Source organism: Ruditapes philippinarum, unplaced genomic scaffold (genome assembly GCF_026571515.1).
Source record: "Ruditapes philippinarum isolate M1 unplaced genomic scaffold, ASM2657151v2 ctg58_1_1_1_1, whole genome shotgun sequence".
NCBI lineage: Eukaryota > Metazoa > Mollusca > Bivalvia > Venerida > Veneridae > Ruditapes > Ruditapes philippinarum.
In genome coordinates, this window is record NW_026857083.1 from 413,196 (window position 1) to 438,602 (window position 25,407).

General features: G+C 32.6%; 2 protein-coding genes across 3 annotated transcripts; one reads left to right on the plus strand and one right to left on the minus strand.

Moving 5' to 3' along the window:
- Window positions 1-32: 32 nt before the first annotated feature.
- LOC132748724 (phosphatidylinositol 3,4,5-trisphosphate 3-phosphatase TPTE2-like) lies at window positions 33-12,192 on the plus strand. The gene is made up of 15 exons (XM_060738342.1): window positions 33-173; window positions 868-1,130; window positions 1,745-1,948; window positions 2,742-2,876; window positions 3,252-3,418; window positions 4,094-4,158; window positions 4,624-4,684; window positions 5,347-5,428; window positions 6,056-6,206; window positions 7,193-7,273; window positions 7,647-7,752; window positions 8,502-8,599; window positions 9,523-9,618; window positions 10,532-10,605; window positions 11,905-12,192. Exons 2-15 carry the CDS (start codon window positions 883-885, stop codon window positions 12,017-12,019), a joined length of 1,683 nt encoding a protein of 560 aa, XP_060594325.1. The 5' UTR covers window positions 33-173; window positions 868-882; the 3' UTR covers window positions 12,020-12,192.
- Window positions 12,193-16,406: 4,214 nt separating this feature from the next.
- On the minus strand, window positions 16,407-19,860 carry LOC132748726 (uncharacterized). Of its 2 annotated transcripts, none has more exons than XM_060738343.1 (2): window positions 17,291-19,857; window positions 16,407-16,984 (listed from the first exon to the last, which is right to left on the minus strand). In XM_060738343.1, the coding sequence occupies exons 1-2, from the start codon at window positions 19,342-19,344 to the stop codon at window positions 16,768-16,770; spliced, it is 2,271 nt and encodes a 756-aa protein (XP_060594326.1). In that variant the 5' UTR covers window positions 19,345-19,857; the 3' UTR covers window positions 16,407-16,767. The 2 variants fall into 2 exon arrangements, with proteins under 2 accessions (XP_060594326.1, XP_060594327.1); XM_060738344.1 differs by having other exon boundaries at window positions 16,844-16,984; window positions 17,284-19,860.
- Window positions 19,861-25,407: the final 5,547 nt, after the last annotated feature.

The following is a 25,407-nucleotide window of genomic DNA, read 5'->3' on the forward strand; positions in this document are numbered from 1 at the left end:
TTGACATTTTAGCAAACTCACCAATGAGAATCACCGTTTCGTTTACGGTGTAGCGAGTTAAGTTGCAGACAGTTTATTTATTTTTTTTGTTACATTGGACATAATTTGACTCAAATTCTTAGTTTGATGTAAATGTCACTCTTATGCATTATTGAAATTAGTTATTGAGTAAGGTAAGTGACACTTTGACAAGTTCTTTGTGATCAAACATTCTTTTCTTTTTTAGATATTGATATTTAATCTGTTGACACACCCCCATCTCAAGTGTAATACGCCCATTCGGCCTGTTTGTTTTCCAGAACCGAATAAATTTGTTATTTCAGTTGCTTTACATTTATGTTCTCTTTTAAGTTTTTTTTAAAGTCAGCATATATCAATCGTCTAAAGCAGTTAGCAGTGTCGATCAATGATTCTATTTTAAAACTATACTGTAAGACTCCGTTTAAAGTCTTAAAAAATCCTCAGAGTTGAACCTTACTCCTAACCTTACTCCTAACAGTTACTAGATGTATACTCAGCCACAAATTGCAGAAGGTTAACACTAACCCAGTAGAAAGTCTGTTGAAAAGTTGCCAGCAACCATAATGCTGCTAATTATCCTGGAAAAGACTCCGGGGTCTATATTTGGAGTACATATATATATATCGTAATCTTGACTTTGTGTTTTCCTTTTTTTTATTATATATACAAGTTTTACTCCTGAAACATACAGGTATAATGCAGGAGATTGCCCATAATTCAATACATGTACATAATATTTAGAGAAAACGTGTAATTTATTGTCAAAATAGAATTCTATGCATATAAAAAAAGACAAGAAAAATAGAAAATTGGTATGTCTAATAATAGCAAAGATGTTTATTGCAGAATTAGGAGTTCATAATGAATTATGAGAAGTTTGGTGGTGGGGATGAAGAGGAGGTTGATGGTTTCAAAAGACAAAACTCCGCAGAGATAGCCCCATCTGAGGTTGTGTCAGCATCAGCAAAGGGTAGTATTGATGATGTGCAATTAAAGATAGATGAAAAACCTGGAGCTTCAAATCTAACAATATATGACATCGAAAAAAATTCAGACTTGCAGTATGTTGAAGACCCTGGAAGCCGAGAAAATCCAACAACTGTAATTCAGTAAGCATAGATTTAGACTTTTGCGGCTGTACTAATTTAAATATAGAGTGTGGACCAGTAGATTAGATGTAAAATGGTGGTTCCTTATATTGTCTGCAAACTTCATTTTCCACCTTAAATCTTTTTTTTTTTGACAATAATATGAAACGATTTATCAGAAAATAACATCTTTAACCTATATAACAGCTGAAGGCCACTGTAAGTATTTTATTTATTTACTTTTAAGCTTTACATTATTGATCATACATTGAGCTGGCTTGAAAGGAACAATTCATAGCTGTGAACAAAAGATTATGACTTTTAAAAATTACATTTATGTGTACAATAATATTATGAATTTCAAAGCCTATTTGTTGATTTTGCTTAAGTTCAAAAACCAATAATTACATCATCAAATTTACAAACATTTATGTTTTAAATCCTAAAATTATCAAAGTACAAGAAAATGTGCTTATAAAATTAAACAAAAAACAAACATATATGAAAATGTTTGTAAATGTTTAATTTACTCAAAATTTGTTTTAAACTTTTTTTTGTATCACTAGTAGTAAATCTGATCTCTTAACTTTGTTCATGATATGCATTCTAAGAGTAACATGTACATACAATTTCAGGTTCCTTCAGCAAAAGGTTCAGATAGTGGTTGAGCACTTGATATTCCGTATTATTACAGTTCTTCTCATTTTATTGGACTTTACACTGGTCACCATAGACTTGGCTAAATTAGCCTGTGATGCTAACAGTATATTGGAGATCGTATCCCATGTTATCATTTCTTATTTTGTGCTAGAAATATTTCTTCGGATTTTCTACATGCAGTAAGTATGAATTGTAAATTAATTCTTAAAGGAACTCCACGGAGGTCCAAAAGCGTAAAAATTTAAAAATTGAATTTCCTAAATAGATCAGTTGGGACACTTGAAACAGAAAGATATGGAAAAGATAACTTAGAACTATACTTAGAAATATATTGAAAATCTTATTTTGAGTTATTCTTAGCCCATTATACAAGGTTTTTTTTCATTTTGGGTCATATTTCACAATTAAAATAATTAGCGAAAGTGAGAGAATGATCTGCAATTTTGCATACAAGTTATTTGTCTAGAATTTCATCTATTGAAACAATAATCTTTGAAAAATATTTCCAGTCAAGTCATGTTTAAAAACCTCAGTGGAGTCCCTTTAAAACAATTTTCTTTTGCATTAGCTTTGACTGATATAGAGCTTTGTTTTAAATTTATTCTGTTGTTCACCTATGAAAAACCATTTTAAAGAGTTTAATCAGGAAAATTAACATTAGTTTAACTTAGTATTTTTTTAATTTGAATGTTTATGCATATAAAGCATAAGAATATACAATACAAGTTTATAAGTACACTGATCTGTCATAATGTCACACTGGGTAAGAATAATATGCAACCTGACTTGAATTAGTCTCCAAATTTCTTAAACAGGTATTGCTTCAGAGATGTGAACCATCAAGGCCCTAAGTTTGCGGCCTGATTTGGGACTTGAACCCGAGATCTGGAGAATACTTTTCCCTAGCTCTATTCACTGAGCTATCTGGTTGCTTACAAACTGTCATTTTTTGTTATCCTTTTCTCTTTCTAGGCGACGTTTTTTCTACAACTGGATAGACGTGGTAGATATGATTGTTGTGTTTGCATCATTTGTATTGGACATGGTCTTCATCTTCATATCTAACAGCAGTCAATGTACAGCTGCTGAGGGCTCCGACTATGCTAAGTAAGCTTGACAGACTGAAATTACATCAGTCCTTAAACCGGCATTCTGACACCAAGACCTTTCACATGGTCTTTTTGTCTTGTTGTTCTTTCAGCTAGCTCCAAATGTTAAACAAGAAGTACATGTACAATGGTTGAAAATAAAAATAATATTGTAATAACATTAGCAAATAACCATTTATTTGAAAATCCACTTGAATGTTTTTAATGAATATAAGATATAGACTTCTTGATAACTACATTTCCCATTAATATAATTACTCAAACGTTTAACTTACTATGTTCAGCTCTTTGTAAGAAATAACATCTTTTTTGCATAGTAACATTTAGATGTATTATATTGACCATATTTTTAGAGAACAATATTGTTTTCTAGGTTGATGGTGATAGGTCGTGTGTTTAGGATCATCAGAATTATCAGGATCGTTTACTTCATGTTTAAAGAGAGGCGCCATGTATCCACGGCAACCAGGAGAGTTGTCTCTCAGAACAAGAGACGTTATCAGAGGGATGGGTTTGACCTTGACCTTTGTTACATCACAGGTAAATTTATTGATGAATTGCTCAGGTGGTAATTAATACCTGAAGTTATACATGATGGGGCATCTTGGGATCTTCCTTTATCAGAAAGGCAGATATGCTTATAGTTATGTCACTAAACAAATGTATGAAGGGCCATTATATTAAAGGAGTCTTCCCCAATTAGATAAATTGGAATGGTTCTACATGACCATAGCATTTGTAAAAAGTATTTGCATAAATTGTATCCTTGATGAATCAAGAAATCCATATATTTTACAGATGAATAAATAGCTGTTTACCCTAGGCCAAAAAAATAGATGTATTTCCCAACAAAAAAGATGAATTTCCCCTGAAATGCCCTATGCACATTCTTCACCAGAACAATGAATTAGCAACAACTGACTTATATCTGCTAATTGATCACTTTACTGAAAGACAGAAAGCTGACCTTAAAGATAGTTTCTGAAATTGAAAATTTTATAAAAGTGTGGGTAAATTCCATTTTCATTTGTTTTAATTTGATTTCCAGTTTTCCCCCATTTCTGATTTATCATGCTATATTTTCCTCTACAGAAAACCACTGGTTGTTTTGAAAATTGAAAATAAAAATTACTGCCTTGATAAAGTTAGAAATTCTTATTATATAGTTATTTAGTTATCTTGTTTTGTGAATTTTTTTACATTATTGTATTTCAGAGAGGGTTATAGCTATGTCATTCCCATCAAAAGGACTTATGGCAGTGTATAGAAATCCTGTACATGTACGTATTAAATTTATACACTTGACACAAAGAATTTACTAGATACAAATTTAAGCCTATAGTAATACATAACAGAAGCTAATGATTTTTCCTGATTGATTTGAAAGATTTGGAATGATTTCCGATGGTTTTTGGCAGAGTTATGCCCCTTTCACTTTGAAAATAATATGAAATTTTCAGTTTCCGATCATTATCTCCCAAACGGTATTACTGAAATTTGACATATGGATATGTGAAAGGAATGCACTGGTCAAGTTTGAATTTGGTCAGGGTTCGATGATATTTGGCAGATAATTCTACATTCATCTGGAATAGAGGATCATAAATAAGAATTGTGTGTATACAGTGTATGAAATAGAATTTCAAGAGGGTATCAAAGGTTACGAAGACTGCATAGCACTGACATCTGTCAAAAAGACAAATTTAAAAAGCAGTGACAATGACATTTTTTTTCTCTTGTTCTAGGAAGTGGCAAGGTTTTTCAACACTAAGCACCCTGATCATTATAGAATTTACAACCTATGTAGTAAGTGCAGTCCTTTTTTATTCTATTAAAGATGTTGACTTAGTAAAGAAGGCACGTACTAGTATAATCATGTTTTTCTTTAAAACTGCCTTCATTTTGTTCATATTTGATGTATGAAATGTTTTGGTACAGTCTGTTTCTAACTCACCAGAATCAACAGTTCATGATGAGCTGTTTCTACAAAAGGAGCAGATACTTCACCAACTGTATCTAGCAAAGTCTATATTTTCTGTGGAACATTTATCTCGAAAAATCATTTCCAGTCCTGTTCTATAAAAAAACAACAGAACTCAGTGGAGTCCCTTTAATAGATTAATATATCATACCCAGACTTGATATTTGAGCTACTTTGGAAGAACCTTGCATCATTAAGACTGAATTATAAATTAGTTTTTGGCTCCATTAGGGACCATTTGAGCACAATCTCTGTTATTTGCTGAAGTTTGTGATGCAATGAACATCATAGCATTTAGATAATGGCTTCTATAAGCTTCTGCTTTCGGCCAAAACCTATAATTATTGTTTTGTTGTTATTTACACATGTACAAATATACTAAATAAAATATGTTTAAACCAACATCATAGCAATCTTGTTTATATTCTTTCTATGGTATAAATATATTTGAGATTTATGGTCACCTACAAGTACATGTATGTTTCAGGTGAGAGAGATTATGATGAAACTTTGTTCAATAATCAAGTAGAGAGAATATTTATTGATGACCACAATGTACCTTATGTCAGGTAACTATTGTTTAAGATTTCTTATACATGTAACTAACTATATCCTCCCTAAAGCTTTGTCTTTTATTTTTATACCTCCAGGTTGTTAGATTGGAAAGGAGCATTGCTGTTGATCTGTCTGTCCGACTTTTTGTCACAAAACTTTAACCTTATACATAGCACAGAAGCTTTTCTATCTACAACTGTCTATCTTCAAAGGTTTGAGGAGCATATAGATGATATGACTTACAGGTCACAGGGTCAAGGTCCCATGGGATAAAGTCCCACATGGGCATGGTGATCGTTTGAATGGGGAATTTTTTACTTTTAAGTCCCAAAGATTTCAAACATATGCTATGTTTAGAATAAATGCATATTGCTGTTACAACACAACTAGAGTGTATTTATTTAAGATCATACATTCAACTTGAACACCAACACATCACACATGTAGGAAAATTGTTATTTTTAACTGAATAATTTATCTCCATTTTGTAAATTAAACTGTTCATTTCAGAAAAATATACATTTAATCATTCATACTTCAATTTTGGAAGTAAGGTATAGTGTAACTCCATTTCAAACATCTTTACTTTCATTTAAGAAGTAAGATAGTTCCATTTTAGAAATGGTTCACTTCTATTTCAGAGATATGATATGGTTTTGTAAAAATGCAAGAGAATTTATGGAAGCAGATAAACGTAATGTGATAGCTATACATTGTAAGGGTGGGAAGGGACGTACTGGTACAATGATTTGTGTATGGCTCATTGAATGTGGAATCTTTGAAGATGCTAAGGTAAACTTTGAATATGTTACAATCCAAGATTGTTTTTAAAAAATTAATTTGGGCATTGTCTGATTTTTTTTTAAACTTTAAATATGTCACAATCCAAGGTGGGTTGTTTTTGTTTTTTTGTTGTTTGTTTGATTTTTTTTGGACACTGTCTAAAAATTGTATTTGTTTCCTTTGACAGTTTTCAAGTTAAATTATGTACTAAAATTGAATGAATTTACAAATTAAGTTATTCTTAAAATTGTGCTTAAAATAAGTCTTTCAGATACTGGAGACAAAGAGTGTAAGTTTTGCTTCTAAATTATATGTTAAATTTACATAATGATTTCATGGTGGCAAAAACACTTGTATTGCAAATAATTGTTAAATGTTGGTGAGTAAAATGTTTATGTATCTGCACAGGTCTATGGCAAGATATTACTGAGAACGTCACTGAAAGTAAAACTAGATGTACATATAATTGTTCCAAATGTGCTTCATTTTTAACTTTTTCGTAAAAGAAATTTTGAATGATGCCAGTATTAAGTTGTTGAAAAAGGTTAAAAACAGTTATTTTGTTTTTAAGGGTTTTTTTGTGGGAGCATATAGCATTGCGCTTGTCCGTCTGTCTGTCTGTCCGTCTGTCCGAGCAAACATTTGATATTTATGAGTTAAATAAAGAACAAAAGCTCATAAAATTCAAATTAAGAGCTATTTTTTTGTTTTTATGAGCTAATTTTGCTTATGGACTTTGGCCCAGGTGTAGTTTATGAAATCTTGTGAACGCAACTCCTCTTAAACCGGATGGCAGATTTTGCTCAAACTTCCATGGATGAACAACCTTAACGTATAGATGGTAGTAAAGGAAGGAATTTTTTGCTGTGACCAAATTTAACAGAATTATGGCCTTTTGTTGATTTTTTCACTATATACCATATATATGTTGTCAGTTGGGGCATCCGTGTCCTTTGGACACAGTTCTAGTTTTTAAATATTATTTAACATTTCAGGAGTCACTTGATTATTTTGGAGACAGAAGGACTGACCTTAGTGTGGGAAATAAGTTCCAGGGTGTAGAGACACCAAGTCAGGTATGTTTGTTATCATTATGTTAATCATATATCACTTTAGATAGTGTACTGACCTATAAGCAAAGGTGTTTCAAGTGCTATGGCATGAACTATCATAAGTTCATCTTTTTGAAGGTTACTAAGTGATAAAGCTTAATTTTTATCATTTCCCCCATGTAATTACCACTGTTGAGCTAGAAACCTGTAAAAAAAAACCTGTAAATTTGAAATTCACTTCAAAATTTGAATGAAATTAAAAAAGTGTAGTCGCCCTAAGAATAATTTGTTTTCTTGCACTGCTATGACAATTCTTTAACTTAAGATTTACCAGAATTAATAAGTGTAATTTAGTGTAGATCTAATAATTCTTTTTTTTTTAATGTTTTCATTAAAGAGTCGCTTTGTTGGCTACTTTGAGAAAGTAAAGAAGGTTTATAAAGGAGAACTTCCGCCAAGAACAGAGTTGAAAATTACTTCTTTCAAGATAGAGAGTATTGCAGGTATGTATTCAACTTTGGCTCCTAATTTTACCATTTCAGTAGATGTGTGTTTGCATTAATGCCTTTCTTGATTATGGTCTATTTTATCATTAAGATTATATCTTATTGTATGAAATACTGTGTCGCCTTAAAAAAAGCAACACAAAGGGGTTACTTTTGTCGGCTGTGTCGATGTCCCCTTAGGCTTGTCTGGAGCAACTTTAGTCACTTAAAGTCAGATTGAGTCCAAACTTCATATGCTTGCTTCTTTCAATGAACCGAAGTGCAGTGTACAAGAATCGTTACTCTGCACTCCTTAATTTTTGAGTTATTGCCCTTTGTTAATTTTTATACTTTATTTTTGTCTGGGCCATTTCTCATAAACTATAAAAGCTATGGACTTGAAACTTCATGACATGATAGATCTCATTGAGATAAAGTGCAGTGTTCAAAAACCCGGTACTCTGTACTCCATGATTTTTTAGTTATTGTCCTTTGTTAATTTTCAAACTTTATTTTTGTCCGGATCATTTACCCTAAACTATAAAAGCTATGGACTTGAAAAACAAAAGGAAATGAATAGTCTGTTCTGTTTTATTTTTTAATATCTTTAAATGAAGGGTTAATGTAAGGGCTCTCTTTACATGTTAAGCAGTTATGCTGGAAAATGCCTCCATGCGAGAAGGCACCTGAGTAAAACACTGATCTTCATTTAAGGTGAATATATCCAAACCTGCGTACTTGATTAATTATCTGTATTATCTCTCTAGGTGTAGGAAATGGTGATGGTACTGATCTAAGTATAGAGCTTAGAGTTAATGGTCTTCCGATATTTGAAGCTAATGCTGCCCGAGGTATAAATTGTGAGGTAAGAATATTGAAAATGTTGAATCTTTTTGCTATTTTCCTAATTAAAAATAGGAGAGAATACTCATTCATGTACATGAGACCTGGGGACAAATGTGGTGTTGAATTCAACTTGTTTTGATGATTATGTATTATCAAACTCATGCAAAAATCATTGAACAAGTATGAAAGTCAATGGTTTTACAAAAGTACCTGAATATTGATTTTCTTAATGACAGTGCATGGCTATATAAAGCTAGTGCTTTGTCTGAAATAGAGAAAATCTAAGAGGCTATGAGAGTACATGCTTAATTACATGATTTAGTGATATGAGGTAAATGTCCTCAGACTTTTATAGAGCCTCGTGTGACAATATTTCATTTAAACATAATTTATTTGAGCTTGATTGTTTAAAAATTTGTTGTGTATTTGAGCCACTCTCAAATTTAAAGAATTTATCATATAAGCTTACAACTAATTATACAGGGTCATATAACTTCTCATTAAACTGTATAATTAAAATTATAATACTGCATGTCTGTAACATTGTTTTTCATTGGATAATTGTGATGTTTATATAACCTATATAAACATCTGCTGTCAATTTATGAAGTAATTACAATTTTTTTCTCATACAAAGGTGTTCACTAACTGCTTGGGTTATATATGCAAACTACCATTTATATTATGAGTTAGAAAGATTTTTGACAGGTTTATATGGCCCTATATAAATGGTTGTTTGGAAATAAATAAATTTGTAATACAGAAAACATCATCTTTTAGAGATAAAAGTAATATTTATTGATAAATTGACAGTAGCCATGTATAAAAAACTATATAAACGTCATGATTATCAAATGAAAAGGAACGTTACAAATATGCAGTATAAAAAAGGGCAATATAATAAAAAATCTTTATAACAAATGATATAAATGACTGTTTCAGTTGCAACATGACAGGGAGAAAGATAGTTTAACAATTACCTTGAAGAACTCTGTTACATTAGCTGATGATGTTAAAGTGAGATTCATCTCTTCTAGTGTAAGTACATTGTATGTTTAACTAGGCAGTCTTAATAGTTCCTGTTGTATGTTTAACTTGGAGGTTTATACTTTAGATGAAATGTTGTAATGTTATGAATTTATATGGATAATATTTTCAGTTCAGACCCCGTAATTATAAAGAAATTCTCCAAGGTCAGACTCATATTTCGGGTATTTGATTGGTCAGAAACTGTCACAGAATGTACACTGACCAATAAAAATCCTGAGATTTGAGACAGAACTCAGACAGAAGTTTTATAACTTTGAGGCCAGGACACTGGACATTGTTACTGACACAAGAATTGGGTTTAGAGCAATTGTTTAAGGCATTAACATGGCTGTCTAGTTATAGCTGTACAGTTCTCTTAGAGCGAGATATTCCTGAAAGTTAGAATTCGATTCCTTTTCTTCGTTTTCATCTCATCTTGACTATTGGAAGAAGAGGGAGGGCTTTTGTACTCACCCAGGCATCAACACTTAGATTAAGTTTTGCATGCAAGTTGGTATCTCAGAAACAATCCACGGAATTGGTTGATCTTCACACACTTACTTGAGGCCCTTGTTTAGTACTATTAAGCACTGAGAATGGTCAAGCATGCTGTGCTACCACTATTGTGTACATATTTACTTTAGTTTGAAAAAAAAAATATTTCTAAGCTTAATTCATAACAGAAGCTGAATTAAAAGCATCAAAGCATGACTCATTTTATGGCTAGGGCATAGTGTAAGTTGACATTTTCTAGCATGGGTAAAAAAATTAAAAAGATCAAGTTGATGTTATTGAAGAACATTTATTGCTTGGGAAGATTTAAAGGATTTTCTGGATTATTTATGTGAAACACTCTAGTTTAGTTTAAGAGTAGATCTATATACTGGTATTTTAACATCTATTTTTATGTTTCTATTTTTAGAATAAGTTTCCAAAGATATATGATCACTGTGCATTCTATTTCTGGTTCCATACATCATTTATAGAGGATTACAAGTAAGTGTATCTTTGTACAGTTATGTTAATGCTGCATGCCGCCAGATGAGGCAAAATATTTGAGCCGTGTCACGACACGGCTCATTTCTTAAAAATGACACTAAAGAAAAATGTACAAAGGTTTAAAGAAAATTAAAAAGATTGAAATTTCAAGTAATAATTTACATGCTATGTGCAATAAATGACTGATTTTGCAGCATTTATTACCTTATTTCTACTGCGCGACTGATGCAGAGCTAGTTTTGTATATTTTGACCTCTTTATGGTATTTTTCATTGCTTGTAAGTGCTGTTTGCAATATGTAAATTGCTGTCTGTTCACTTTACAATATTTTACTTTAAATTTTTTTTTTTTACATTTTCAAAATTCTTATGAAATTTAGCCTGAATCTGGAGGCATGCTGCTTTTATTGCAGTCCATTTGTATAAGTTGTATAACTAAACAGAGAAACGATACCAGTCTTAATATATAACACTGTCCGTTGCCTTTCTTTGCAGTCTATAGTTAATTTTGGGCTTGTATGATATACCTTTATCTTAAGTTGCAAATAGACCCCATACAAGCGATTTTTCTTCAAACAATAGTACATAAAAGAAATTTGTTTGTTTATGTGTAAGATGAGATTTCATTTCAATGAGTGAGCTTTAAAAACAGTAATCTCACAAGTCAGAAGTGGTCATTAAAGAGTGTGAAATTATATTTTGATAATTTTCACTGTGAAATTATCAAATATAATGTTCACGGAAAAGTCAGTATTCCTCTCAAAAGCATAAAATAAAATATTATATTTTAAAGGTAGTGTCAAGAGTACAAAGACGTACTGCCATTGTGAAAAATCTCAAAACATGTTTGGCTATTCTCTAATATATATTTCTCACAGTTTGTTTTCAGACAGGTTATGTGCATTTAGATGTTCACATTCAAAATTTCTAGTGTTCTAATTAACAATCTTTTGTATTTCTTGGCATATACATAAAGTATCATCACTCAGGGCCTCTATTTTATGTCTCATCCAAAAATACTAATAGTTATTGCACTTGTTGGCATTTTCTGGATGTGTAGCCAAAGGTTCGGCTTTCAACTTTGTAACTAACATTTTAAGACTGAAATCAGGCTACTATGTCTAGTATCCATTATCTACATAAATAAACAAAATAAAGAAAAGGACAAATACTATGCATATGAAAGGGTCACAAGGTAATGCATCTTGCAGCTTTACTTTGGATTATTAGACAAAGAAAACATGGATTTTTTAGTAATGTTGCAAATTATTTAACATGCTAGAACTTGTTTTTATAGATTGAGGTTACCAAGAGAAGAAATTGACAATCCCCACAAGGTAGCAGGACATAAAGTGTTCAGGGAGACATTTGCTATAGAAGTGAACTTTGAATCAGCAGATTCCTACGCCTGATATGAAAAAATCATATTCTAAAACCAAGAAATGAACTATTGTAAAATTGCACTGTGTGTTTTATTGTACTGTCTGTTGTCTTTTTGCTAATGGAAACATAGGAGTATATCATGTATATACGACAAACTGTATTAATATTAAGAATAAAGTCATGCTATGTATATGTTTTTTTTAAGCCTTAACCAGCTTAATTTCTAAAATGGACTTGTCCAGCTTCTATTTTTGGAATTGTCCATTATCAGTCTATGGATATCAAGATAAGAATTAAAGTTTGTCAGCCAACAGTATCGAGGATTGTCAGACTACGAATTTGCAGACTGGCCTGACTCTATACTTGTGGCAAAGGCTAATAACTTTTGTTCGAATTTGTCTTTTAAAGGTGCTCCACTGAGGTCTAAAAGTATTAAAATCTTACATAGATCAAGTGGAGCGCTTAAAATGGAAAAATATGCAAAGGATAACGAAGAAAGAAATAAAGAATTAAATTGAATATTCATTTTTTTTGATGGAACACAAATCTTGGAAAATTATTTCCAGTGCTATTATGTCAAAATACCTCAGTGGAGTCCCTTTAATATGATAGTGCAATATGTCTTGATATAGGTTGATATATTAGTGCAATACATTTTGATTTAATAGTACAATATGTTTTGATATAGGTTGATATATTAATTCAATGTATCCTTTGGTATAATAGTGCAATATGTCTTGATATAGGTTTATATATTAGTGCAATACATTCTTTGATATAAAGTGCAATATATCTTGATATAGGTTGATATATAAGTCCACTACAACCTTTGATATGATAGTGCAATATTTCTTGATATAGGTTGATATATTAGTGCAATACATTCTTTGATTTAATAGTGCAATATGTCTTAATATACAAAATAGGTTGATATAATAGTGTGATATATCCTTTAAAATATATCTTTTGATATGCTTCTGCAATATTTTTGAAAATTTTGCTGATTTTCAATTTAGATTATTTTTGTGTAATTGTGATTTTTCCATGATAAAAAATACATGGAATTATAGATATTAAATAGACCTGTTTTTGAATTTTAGCCATATTGAAGTTGCTTAATGATAAATATATCTTCTTCACGTTACTTAATATTTAAGTTGAATGCAGATAAAAATATTTTTTAACAAGTTGGATGAGGTTATGTTATCATTTTTTATTTTGAATTTTTATTGAATTTGTCGGAAAAGTTGAATGAATATTGATAAAACTGTGATAGTAATTAGTTCTTAATACTCACTAAACTCATCAACAGTCAATATTATACAATTATTGACTAGTGAGCCATTGAATATGATGTGATATTCACCGGCAGATGACATATTGCCCGAGGCGATAGCCGAGGTCAATATGACTTTCTGCCGGTGAATATCGCATCATATTCAATGGTTCACTAGTCAATAATTGTTTTATTATATCACAGATTTTTATTACATGAATAGGCTAAGAAATTAAAAAAAAATCACAAAGGTACAACCTTATAATTATACATGTACAAATTTTGCCTCGTTGAAGCGCGGGAAAAAAGACGCACGTGTTAGGCGTGCAACGACTATGCAAACGCTGCGCATACAAAAATAATTCAAGTTTATACTCATCATTGCAGTGTAACGGTGTAACCTTTAAGTATAACAGTAAAGTATTGATATTTTAATCGAGAAATATGCCATAAAGAACAAAAAGCAACAATTATTTTTTAATTAACATGTGTAATTAACAGTCTACGGTGGGTGTATGATCATTGCATATGAGTCTCAATCTTTTTTTAGACTGGGAAAATCCAATTCAGCCAGTGAATATGATACTACACCCAGTAAATATGATTTTGTAAAAAGTTCTGTTGACTACTGTTTGGACCAATGAGATTGCAGCTATATTTAGATCATATAATAAAGATAAATGTGATATCTTTTTTCATTGAATTGATATTTTTTTCCAGTTTTGAATAACTATTTTTATAATCTTATTCATGTGCAATAGGAGGAATGTGATATGTATAAACTTCTTAAGCAAACTATATTATCAGTTTATAATTTTATTCCATTATGAATTGTTTTAACACTTGATAATGCAGTGAATAAATCATTTTTAGCTCGACTATTCGATAAGAATAAGTAGAGCTATTGCAGTCACCCGAGCGTCGGCGTCGGCGTAACCACTTATGTTAAAGTTTTTGTAATAGTTCAAATATTTTCAAAGTCCATAGACATATGGCTTTGAAACTTTGCACACTTGTTTACCATCATGATCTCAACCTGTAGACAGGAGGAGGTAACTCTATCAAGCATTTTGACAGAATTATGCCCCTTTTTCAACTTAGAATTTACGTTAAAGTTTTTGTAATAGTTCAAATATTTTCAAAGTCCATTGACATATGGCTTTGAAACTTTGCACACTTGTTCAACATCATGACCCCAACCTGTAAACAGGAGGAGGTAACTCTATCAAGCATTTTGACAGAATTATGCCCCTTTTTCTACTTAGAATTTATGTTAAAGTTTTTGTAATAGTTCAAATATTTTCAAAGTCCATTGACATATGGCTTTGAAACTTTGCACACTTGTTCACCATCATGACCCCAACCTGTAGACAGGAGGAGGTAACTCTATCAAGCATTTTGACAGAATTATGCCCCTTTTTCGACTTAGAATTTACGTTAAAGATTTTGTAATAGTTCAAATATTTTCAAAGTCCATTGACATATGGCTTTGAAACTTTGCACACTTGTTCACCATCATGACCCCAACCTGTAGACAAGAGGAGGTAACTCTATCAAGTATTTTGACAGAATTATGCCCCTTTTTCGACTTAGAATTTACGTTAAAGTTTTTGTAATAGTTCAAATATTTTCAAAGTCCATTGACATATGGCTTTGAAACTTTGCACACTTGTTCAACATCTTGACCCCAACCTGTAAACAGGAGGAGGTAACTCTATCAAGCATTTTGACAGAATTATGCCCCTTTTTCGACTTAGAATTTACGTTAAAGTTTTTGTAATAGTTCAAATATTTTCAAAGTCCATTGACATATGGCTTTGAAACTTTGCACACTTGTTCACCATCATTACCCCAACCTGTAAATAGGAGGAGGTAACTGTATCAAGCATTTTTTTTACTATCAAGCACTAAGAATAGTCGAGCGTTGCTGTCCTACCGACAGCTCTTGTTTATGGTATGGAAACATTTGAATACATATTTATGTTTTTGTATATAAGTAAAGGTTAGAAGTGCAATTAATCGTTGAATGTTTTGAAGGATTTTGATTGTCGAGCAAAATCAATGGAAGTAACTCAGTCACCATAATGATTTCTTATATCAACAGTTCTCTCCCTTTGATAACGTACCTTGGTGAATATTTATAATTTTTCATGACCATTACTCTCCTTTTAATAGCTTATAGTTTATAGATGTGTACAAAATTGTTGAAGAAACTAGTCGTCATTTATAAGTGCAATATCCACTTTTATTACATTCCAATTAGTATATATAGATTACACATAAGGTTGTAAAAGTATTTATTTGTATTATATTTAGCAGTTAATTGTGCAATATAGCTATAAAGTGTAATATTTTATATAACAGATTTATGATATAATAAAGTAGTGATACAAAAGTGTCTCTGGTAAATTTCATTTGCAGTCATAAAATAGTAGATTTCAATCGTGATGAGTTTATACATGTACATGAACTTTGACCTTGGATAAAGGGACCTTGAAATATAAGAATATATTTCACCAGACAATGTCTAAGTTGTAAATAGCAACGAAGTTTTGAATTCTGATAGAGTGGTCACTAGTTTATAAAAATAGTTTAGTTTGATTGTGTTGGAAGCCATAAGCTCATTCTCGAATCCGGTCCTGGAAACAATGACTTGCCCATGACAGCGTTTGAACCCACGGGGTCAGCAATCGCAACGTGTTAACCACTCGGCCATACCGCCACTCAGGGTGGTCACTGCATCTGCATGTAGTTGGCATTATTACAAGATTACTGACTTTATTTGATCTTGGAAATGATCTTGGTCTGAAATGATGTAGGGCACTTTAGCTCTTTTGCCACTAGTCTAGTAAAGCTGCAAAAGCACAATATGGCATTGATCAACAAAAAACAACATATGCGAACCATGCCCTCGGTCATTGGGTTTTTTTTTTTGGGGGGGGGGGGTTTAATACACGACGTCGTTGTAATTACTGGAAAGGCTTTAAGAAACTCATTTTCCGAATGGAAATAAGGCTGAATAATTGAATACCATTAGGAAAGAGAGACTTAATCACTTAATATTTGTTTCCAATTTATATAAATGATTTTCATCAACAGTTACCACGTTAAGTATCTTCAATTGACTTGTCCATATTCAATCTGGAGACAATGTCATTCATCATTTTTAGCGAAAAATTCAAAAATAAATACTGTATATGTACAATAGGCGCATGGGTATTAGAATTAAAGAAAACAAGGTTTGTTTAATTGGTATTTGGCGGCATTTTGTAGGCAGATGATTTGCTATCGATATCAATTAATAACAGATTTATTGAAAAGGGAAACATTTCTGTAACAGTTTTTCATATTTACACCCAATTGATTTTACAGCTATGCTGTTTGTCTTTAAAAGTCAGTTTTTCGTTTAAATTGTTAGATAGAGCTATTTACTCGTATAGCTACAAAATTATAGTATTAAAAGGATGGTCTCTTCTAATATTGTTTTCGCAAAATTATCTTTTAGTATCGCTCATGTTTCCACTTCCAGTAGTCTGGAACGTCTTTGTAAGTTCGAACATTTGGCCTTCTTGGCTCATCTCTTTTCCAATGATTCACGGTTCGCGCCGGATATTCCTGATACCTCATATGACCGTGTTCTCTTGGTGTGCCGTGGTCCCTTGGTGATCTATGCGGATCCATATCCCAACGGGCATCTGCATTAGCGATATATGGTCCTCTGAAAATATGAAGGGCTTCAATTTCAATGCGGAGATATTTTTGTCAATGGATATGCATATATACGAATGAACTTTTTGTAACCCGAAGAAAAAAGGAAGTATATATTTTTATTATACATTTTAAGAATGTTAAGGTAGAAAAGGGTGTTTTTGGCGGGGGAGCACGATATCAAAACTAAAAGCAGTAAAACAGTAACCATTTTGCTTTTAAACACAAATGGTATGTTAAACAAATTATTCAGCATGCTTGATTTTCAGCAGAATTATATCGCGGAAGGATTTTAGATAATAAACTTACTGCTTACACTATATGAGATTGATGAAGCAAGTAACGAAAGATCTTAATCTGCGCCCTCTCGTTGCCAATCCACAATGTCCCCATATGGTCCACAGCCACAGAATACGGCCTCTCATTGTCCAGCTCTTCCTTGGTTATCAGGACTTTCAGAAAGTGACCTTTTATGTCGAGTAGATGCACTTCTTGGTTGGCAATATCACCAACAATGATGTGACCAAACTTATCTGTACATATCCCGTACGGAAGGAAATTTCCTTTCACATCGTTCAGTCCGTAATAGACCATGCGTACTTTGCCGTCATGTGAGAAAACTACGACACGCCCTTCTTTGTCGCTTATCCAATCAGAAACAGCAATGGAACCATCGATATTTTCCGCAACGCGATATGGATGAATGGGTATGCGTTTAGTCCTATCCCCGTCAAGATGGCCGGTCTTGTTCCCGCGCGCAGTAAATTTGAAAATTGTACATTTATTTGGAGATGGTATTGCAGTGCACATGTCCACTCCGCAGACGATAATTTCCCCAGCAGCTGACACATCGAGACCGCGACAACGTAAAGGACATTGAAAGAAGTCCCGAACTTGAAGTTTCTTATCTACTATACGTACGACGCTTCCGGTAAATGTCGATACAAGTAAGTTGCCATCGCCATCAATCGCAATATCATCTACAGGCTGTTTGAAGACAATCCGGTTCCGCCGATAGCCATCTTTATTGTAGAGATATATTTCAGTTGTTGTCCATCCGAAGCATATCCAAGCCTCCGAATCATTGATAGGTGCAATAGCGCTCACTTTATTACCGGCTACCATCTTACATATAAACGTCTTTAGTAGTCTTGCGTGTACTTCTGGAACAACCTGTAACGTTGGAATCCCCCTGATCACTTTTTGTTTACTTTGTTTGGCTCTGGGAGAAGCCAGTGTTTCCAGCTTTGGTCCATTTTCCATGTATATCCCAAACATGCTCTGTAGCTGTGCTGACGTCATTGAGCCATCAGAAAAAGTTAATCGCGTCCTAGGTGCCCTCTTCTTTGTCAACTCCTGTATTTGCTTCGATAAACGGATAATATTCTGATATAATTCCATCACCTCAAAATCATTACCGTGCTGAGCAATTCTTTCACCAGACGTCAATGCAGTTGTGGCATTTCGCACATATCCGGCAAGTGTTTGTTTTCTTTGTTCCAATTTGGTGGTCTCGGTCTTCTCTTTTTGTTTCAGACTTTCTAGCAATCTGTTACTAGTCTTATCGATTTCTTCTTTCATAATTCGGGACCTTTTCTCGACGCTTTCAACCGTTCCTTTGACATTTATAGCGACCTGTTTATTCTGTTCTTCTAGTTCCTTTATTTGCTGTTTGAGGAGTGGTAGAAAGCTGGCTCGTATTTGGCTGAGTTTAAACGGCAAATTGTCCCTTTGTTCGGATATTTCTTCGTTCAAATCGCGCGTTTTATGGCCTTCGTGTTTAGTAAGCTTGCATGCAATGCACAGAGGTATAAGGCATTGCCTGCAGTATAATTGAAGCTTCTCGTCTCTGTGGGTCTTACAGTTTGGTTTATTCGAATGTATTTGATATTTTATCATTTGTCCCGCAGAAGGGACAAACTTATCCCAGCTCTGTGTTTCATGGTCACATGATATTTTCATCTTTTTGTGATGCTCAGTGCAAGACCCACACATACTTGCGTGGCAATTTAAACAACGGGTCTGCATGACCTTATATTCGTCGCACATATCGCATTTTTCTTTAGGTTCATCAGAGGATGGACTTAGTTTTGACTGCTCTTTTTCTTTACGAAATGATTTCTTCGAACCACTAGTCAGCTTAACCGTTTTTGAAGATTGTGCCTTTCCTCCTCGTGTACCAGCTGTTGTCTTGCTCACTGGCTTGGTTGCCTTTGGTGATAACCCACCGCCTTTGGGCGAATCTCTTGGTGACAAGTGTATGCTCATGTCTTCCGTTAGTGCAATGCTTAACGACGACGACGGTGGGCCTGCCGCTCCCGGAGAAGTTTCTTGTTCCGCCACCGGAGATCCGTTACTCGCCTCCGCCATTTTGATTTACTTTTGTTTCGCCGTCGGTCCCTTAAACAACTCGCCAACTCTTTTTAAATGATTTTGTTTCTCAAACAAAACTTATTAGCCAGAAAATGTATTGAACAGTGGCAAAAAGTAGAAATCCATTGCTAAACTACATTCCTAAAATAACTTTATAAGTAGCCAGACAAATTTGAGATAAAATGTGAATAGTCACACAGTTCTTTTTTATAAATTGTCATAACTTATAATAAATTCGATTTTTAAATCCAAAAATTGGCACTATTTCTGCTGATTCGGTCGTTTATTCAGTACAAAATATTTTTTTAAACATTTTGAACGTGTTAAAAATGATATTTAGTCACTAAGTCACTATTCAACTAAGTTGATGCGTAGGTAATTTTTCCTCCAGTTCTTTTTCAGTTATTTTAATTATCTAAAACTGTTAAGTCATATTGTTCTTAATTTAAAACCCATGTTATCACGACTTATTACACTGAAAAATAAGGAACCATTTAAAAAGAACGTTTTTAAATGTCCTTACAATGGAAAGAAACCAACCGTCTGAATTTCAATTCATTAACCATTGATTAAACCACAAGTCTTTGTTATTTGATACTTTAAAGTTTGTAAAATAATATCAAATTGACAATAAACAATGAAATGATAAAGTCGTGTACACTTGCTTTCCGTATAGGGCATAGGTTAACTTTTCATATTGTCTTGTAATACCGGGTGTATATTTTATCATAATTGGGGGAAAAAGTTTATTGTACATGCATCATACATAGTACTCGATAAAATAGATTTGAGTAAAGTCATTTGTTTAATGTATATAAATGCTACGAGAAGATAAATGAAAAAAATATCCTTTTAATTAACGAGCAGGAATTTAGTTTTGCTACATGTAGCTAGGTTTTTTTTATATGTTGTTGAAAAATAAAGTTTAATGGTTACAATTACTCATTGCTTTTTAAAATGTACTAATTTCTGTTTAATTATAATGTATTTATTTCTACATAAAATGTTCTTATTTCTGTTCCAATTATACTCAAATCTATTTTAATTGTAATATCTTTAAAATTAACTTATTACTGTAGCTGTTTGTAATTTGCTTATTTCTGTATATAGGAACAACACAGACGTCTAATAGCTTAAAATCATATTTAAAAAAAATATTTCATAAATCAAATGTGTACATAAAATGGAAAACGACGTAATAGATAATATATAAATATATTCTGTATTGAATTGATAATCGAATTTTTTATGTCATATTTGGATCGACTTGAGTGAAAAGTGTTGCAATGCTTTTCAATTCAGGTCAATATGCGCTTTAAAATTGTTCATCCTATTGGAAGCGAAGTGAGCGAATGATCTGACATTTTGTACACGAGTGAGTACATCAGTTATACAAAAATCTGGAAAATGTTTTCGCTCCCTTCATGCCAAAAAACCTCAGTGGTGTTTAAAAAACGTTCTAATTTCTGTTTAAAGTTACTCTATTATGTTTAAAATGTTCTAATTTCTTATTTAGACTTTCGGTACTGTTCGGTTGGCAGTATTCGTCTCTACTTCTCTTAAAACTGCCCAAGTGTCTGTCGAACAAACGTTGATTATGTCAATATACCTTTTTCATCTGCATTTACAAAATATCAACATACTCTGTCAATACAAATTGAATAGAAGTAATACTTCTAATGGCTTGATTGTCTTGAGTGGTTATTGCTTATGATTAATATATGATCGCTCAATTGTGCGAACAAAAATGCCAAGGGAATTATTTCGATAGAAATCATATAGAGTGATGATCAAATTTCACATTAATCAATTATTAAGTCATTTTTTGCCAGTGTTATTCACAGAACAGATTGTCCGCTGGGAGTTTTGCATTTTAATATCGCTTGCTGGCACATATATCATATAATATCATATCATATGTGTGTCGTTGGCTCAGATATTCTTGTTTTAAGTTTGATAATATTTTACTAATAATCCGGTATCTTCTTTTTCAAAACTTATTCAATAATTAATGCAAACCGAAAATCCTAAGCTTCGTTGTGCTATGTCAGTAATTTCATTCCTTTATTTTACAGCTGTATGACAACTGCACATTCCTCCTTCACCTCCTAAAAGTACTATACTTGCATACAGATGCTATATCCTTTTCCTTACCTCTAAGCACCAGAACTCTGACTTAACAACAGTGTTTTTTTGTTGTTTTTGTTTTGTTTTTTGTTTTTGTCTTTTTATTAAATTAATTTTAATTTTGATTAAATATGTGGCTATCTTTTTAGCTATCTGATTTCAGATTTTTCTTTTTCTGACTAATCACGCTGCAGTTTCCCCTTCAGAAAGCCACGTGTTGTTTTAAAACTATAATATCAATTAAGATTAAAAGAATCTCTAAAGCAGACACAGCTCGAGTCATGCAAACAGGGGTTTGCACTGTAATTCAGTCAAACATACGATTTAAACACATCTGGTGTAGCGCAGAAAAAAATGTTATTAAAAAAGGAACATCTCCGTGCCACGTAAGAAAAAAGAACATCACCGTGCCACGTTAGAAAAGGGAACATCACCGTGCCACGTTAGAAAAAGGAACATCACCGTGCCACGTTAGAAAAGGGAACATCACCGTGCCACGTTAGAAAAAGGAACATCACCGTGCCACGTTAGAAAAAGGAACATCACCGTGCCACGTTAGAAAATGGAACATCATCGCGCTATTATGTTATACAATTACGGTGTCGTGATAACACAATGCCGTGCTGTAAAATCATTAGCAAAACATTACCATTTAGCATAAAGGCATCAGAACAAGAAGATGTCTTCGTGTCTTACATTATCTATTATAAACATAGACAGACAGCCGTTCCAAAACTCCGTTATCGTCTATTTATTTTCGCTTTCAATTATTTGTATTTCATAGACACAACTATTTAATGACGAGACGTTTGAGAGACATTGTTGATTTTAAATTGTCTACCATTTTGTTCCAGAAATGACGGGCCGTATAGGAAATTGCGTGCGGCACTATATAGTTGCACAAATTAACGACTGCTGTCAGGAAGCGAATATCATATGCCTATATAATTAATTAGCTAGTCCAACAAGTGTTTGTTTGAATGACATGAGAATAATACAGGAAAGTTGATGTAAATATCTCATGGGACACGCAGAATTCAGCATTTTGGTGTCTCATTTTGGAATGGATAAGTATAGGTTTTAAATGTATGATATCTTTAGACATTTTAGACAGCTTTGAATATCTAATAAACTGTAATAAAATGAAGAAATGTGAACGACATCAAGAGAAAATATTTTACCTTCATATCTAATATCATTACTGTCTATGTCAATTCTGACATTGTTCCAAAACATATCAATTTTTGGGATTCTAACATAACAAGGTTTAAAAGAAGGGTGATCCTTCAGAAACAATAATCACAACAAAATAGCATGAAAATTTCGTTATCGGTTTCATTTTGTCTCTACATGAGGGATAATGAGAAAGTGCAGCATCCTCCCATGCACCCTAGCACCGGCTTGAGTGGTTCTCAATTTTCAACACTTCAAAGTGATGAAGTCAATGATCTCGAAGGAGCAGACAAATATAACAAATGCTAAAGTTAAGTTTGGGGCAACTGTATTTAACATTAAGTATAAGCATGGAGAATACTGCATTCGGGTAGTAGGTTCATTCATATACTTAGCCAATAACATTACAGAACAAGCTGTTTGAAATACTTATTACTTATAAGCAGCACTCGTCACCTCATTCCATTATTCTGGTGCATACATTGCCGAAATTGTGACGAAGATTTTTTTAATGTTTTAATATGTTTTGAAATAAAGCTTTACGGATCAATGAAACATTTATTTTCAGATATACAATTAAAGCATCTTTCTATATTTCTATATTCCTAAATTTCAAAGAGAAGAGCCACGTGTATGTGCGCATATAATTAATGACAAATTGTATTTCTAAAGAAAAAATAAATATTTATTTTAGTCATTGCAATGTTGTGCCTTACTTATTCATATGGTAGTTTGAGTATCAAAGATAAAATAACACAACCAATTTCAAATGCGGCGACAGATTATTCTGTCCATTCGTTACATTGAAAACCGGTTAGCAGAACTCGCAGAGCTCTCTTTTAACAGCACTGCCATACCGAAAATATCAAACATTATTAATATTAAGAAATAAAAGCAAATATCGGCATCATCCATTAGGTAAAATATGAATACAAATTTGTTAATGATATGTGTTATTTTTATCCATTATTTATTCATAATATGATTGATTAAATTTAGCAACTAGCCATGTTTTGTACGAATAACAGGGGAGTTATATCTCGACAGATATCTTATATGCCGGGATGGCAACATCACATCAAATTATAAAACACAATCTTGTCTGTTTCGTTCACAATAAAGCATGTCCACAGAGGATTCAACTTTGTTCTTATTACATGACGAGTAGTTGTATATCAAGTGTACTAAAATATTTGTGACGGGTGATAAATTCAATAATAATAATAATAATATCTTTATTTAAAGAAGGTTACACATTAAGAACATACAATAACAATCATATATATCTTATTTCCAAAGTGGCCTTCTGAAAAAGAAAACAACAGGACATGCATAGGTAGAAAAATGAATGTATAATATGTAATTTTTAGAATAATACAACTCATAAACTTTCGACAGGCACTCAACAATTTTTGTTTAAACATATATGTATATTGCATCATTTGTTCGTTCGTTCATTCGTTCGTTCATATATTTATTCATTCATTCATTCACTCACTCATTCATTCATATGAACATCAAGATATGCTTTGTATTTTTCTTTAAAACATTTAAGGTTATTAACATTACGAATATTTAAAGGTATATTTTTCCAAATGTTCATGCCATAATAAGAAAATGTGTCTTTAATATAATTTGTTTTAGGTCATGTCCATAATACAATATCTTTCCGTGACCTAGATCTTAAGTTATATATTTTGTTGTCGGATAAAGTCATCAGTTCTGTCATATATGTCGGTGCCATGTTATTTAAAGTTTTTTTAAAAACAAGCACCGCCGTGTGGTATTTACATCTGTCAAGGAACGGTAACCAATTAAGAGTTTCGAATAGATTTGTTGACGGAGATCTTTGAGGTTGCTGTAAAATGATTTTAGCAATTCGTTTAATATCGTATCTTCAATAAGCATATATTAACTAGCATCCATAGAGATTTTCCACTTATGTCTCTTTTAATTTGACAACAACAACACCCCCCCCCCCAAAAAAAAAAGGACCCCCCAAAACAAACAAAATCTGTTTCTTCGCTTAGTAAGCACTAATTACTTAGAGAAAAAGTTCAGTTTTAGCTCTGTCCCAGTGTTTTATTGAAGGAGAAACTGAAACTTTGTTTTAACGCGATTTTGTAACATTGCCGATAGTGTTTGGCTGAAATAATCTGACACATACATATTGTATACATAATTTAGTTTAGCTTCACTATGTAGGAAGCTATAAGCTTACTGTATAGAAACACTCTCGAATCTGTTCCTGGAAAAAAACAGTTATAAAGCAATGAGTAAAAAGTTTCTTCCTTTAACCCATTACTTCATATACACGCCTTTTAACGCCTTTTTCACCCCCCTTTTGTTGTCTCAATGATGAAACAATGCCTTATTTAGGCCCCTAACACGTTTTTTGTTTGAGAAATGTTGTTAAAAAAGTGACCTCTTTTTCGGCGCGGCCCCCAACCAAAAGATACATCAGGGAGTTGCCAGAAGGGGGATGTGCCCCCTTCTGTTTGGGGGGGTTGAAGGGGGCGGAGTCCCCCCTCATCGCCAAGAAAATTTTGGACTTGTGAGAGGCTGTAAATGACCCCAGATTGATCATAAGGTAACGTGTAACCAACGCTGAAAAGCATTTGACTCTATCTCAATCCACTGAGAAGTTGCAGCACTTTGAAATCAATTTTGATGGAAAAAATCAACGCAAAATAGTGATTTGAACTTGTAACGGGAGACTTTTCAATGAAAACAGCCATTTTTCACAAAATGCTCATGAAG

What these genes read in the sequence shown, in the direction of transcription:
- LOC132748724 (XM_060738342.1), top strand. Translation starts at nt 883, where the DNA reads ATGAATTATGAGAAGTTTGGTGGTGGGGATGAAGAGGAGGTTGATGGT. An exon ending in TAGAATTTACAACCTATGTA is followed by an intron (nt 4,685 to 5,346) that starts GTAAGTGCAGTC and finishes TGTATGTTTCAG; the next exon opens with GTGAGAGAGATTATGATGAA. An exon ending in TGAGATTCATCTCTTCTAGT is followed by an intron (nt 9,619 to 10,531) that starts GTAAGTACATTG and finishes TTCTATTTTTAG; the next exon opens with AATAAGTTTCCAAAGATATA.
- LOC132748726 (XM_060738343.1), bottom strand. Translation starts at nt 19,344, where the DNA reads ATGGCGGAGGCGAGTAACGGATCTCCGGTGGCGGAACAAGAAACTTCT. An exon ending in CTTCATCAATCTCATATAGT is followed by an intron (nt 16,985 to 17,290) that starts GTAAGCAGTAAG and finishes TCATATTTTCAG; the next exon opens with AGGACCATATATCGCTAATG.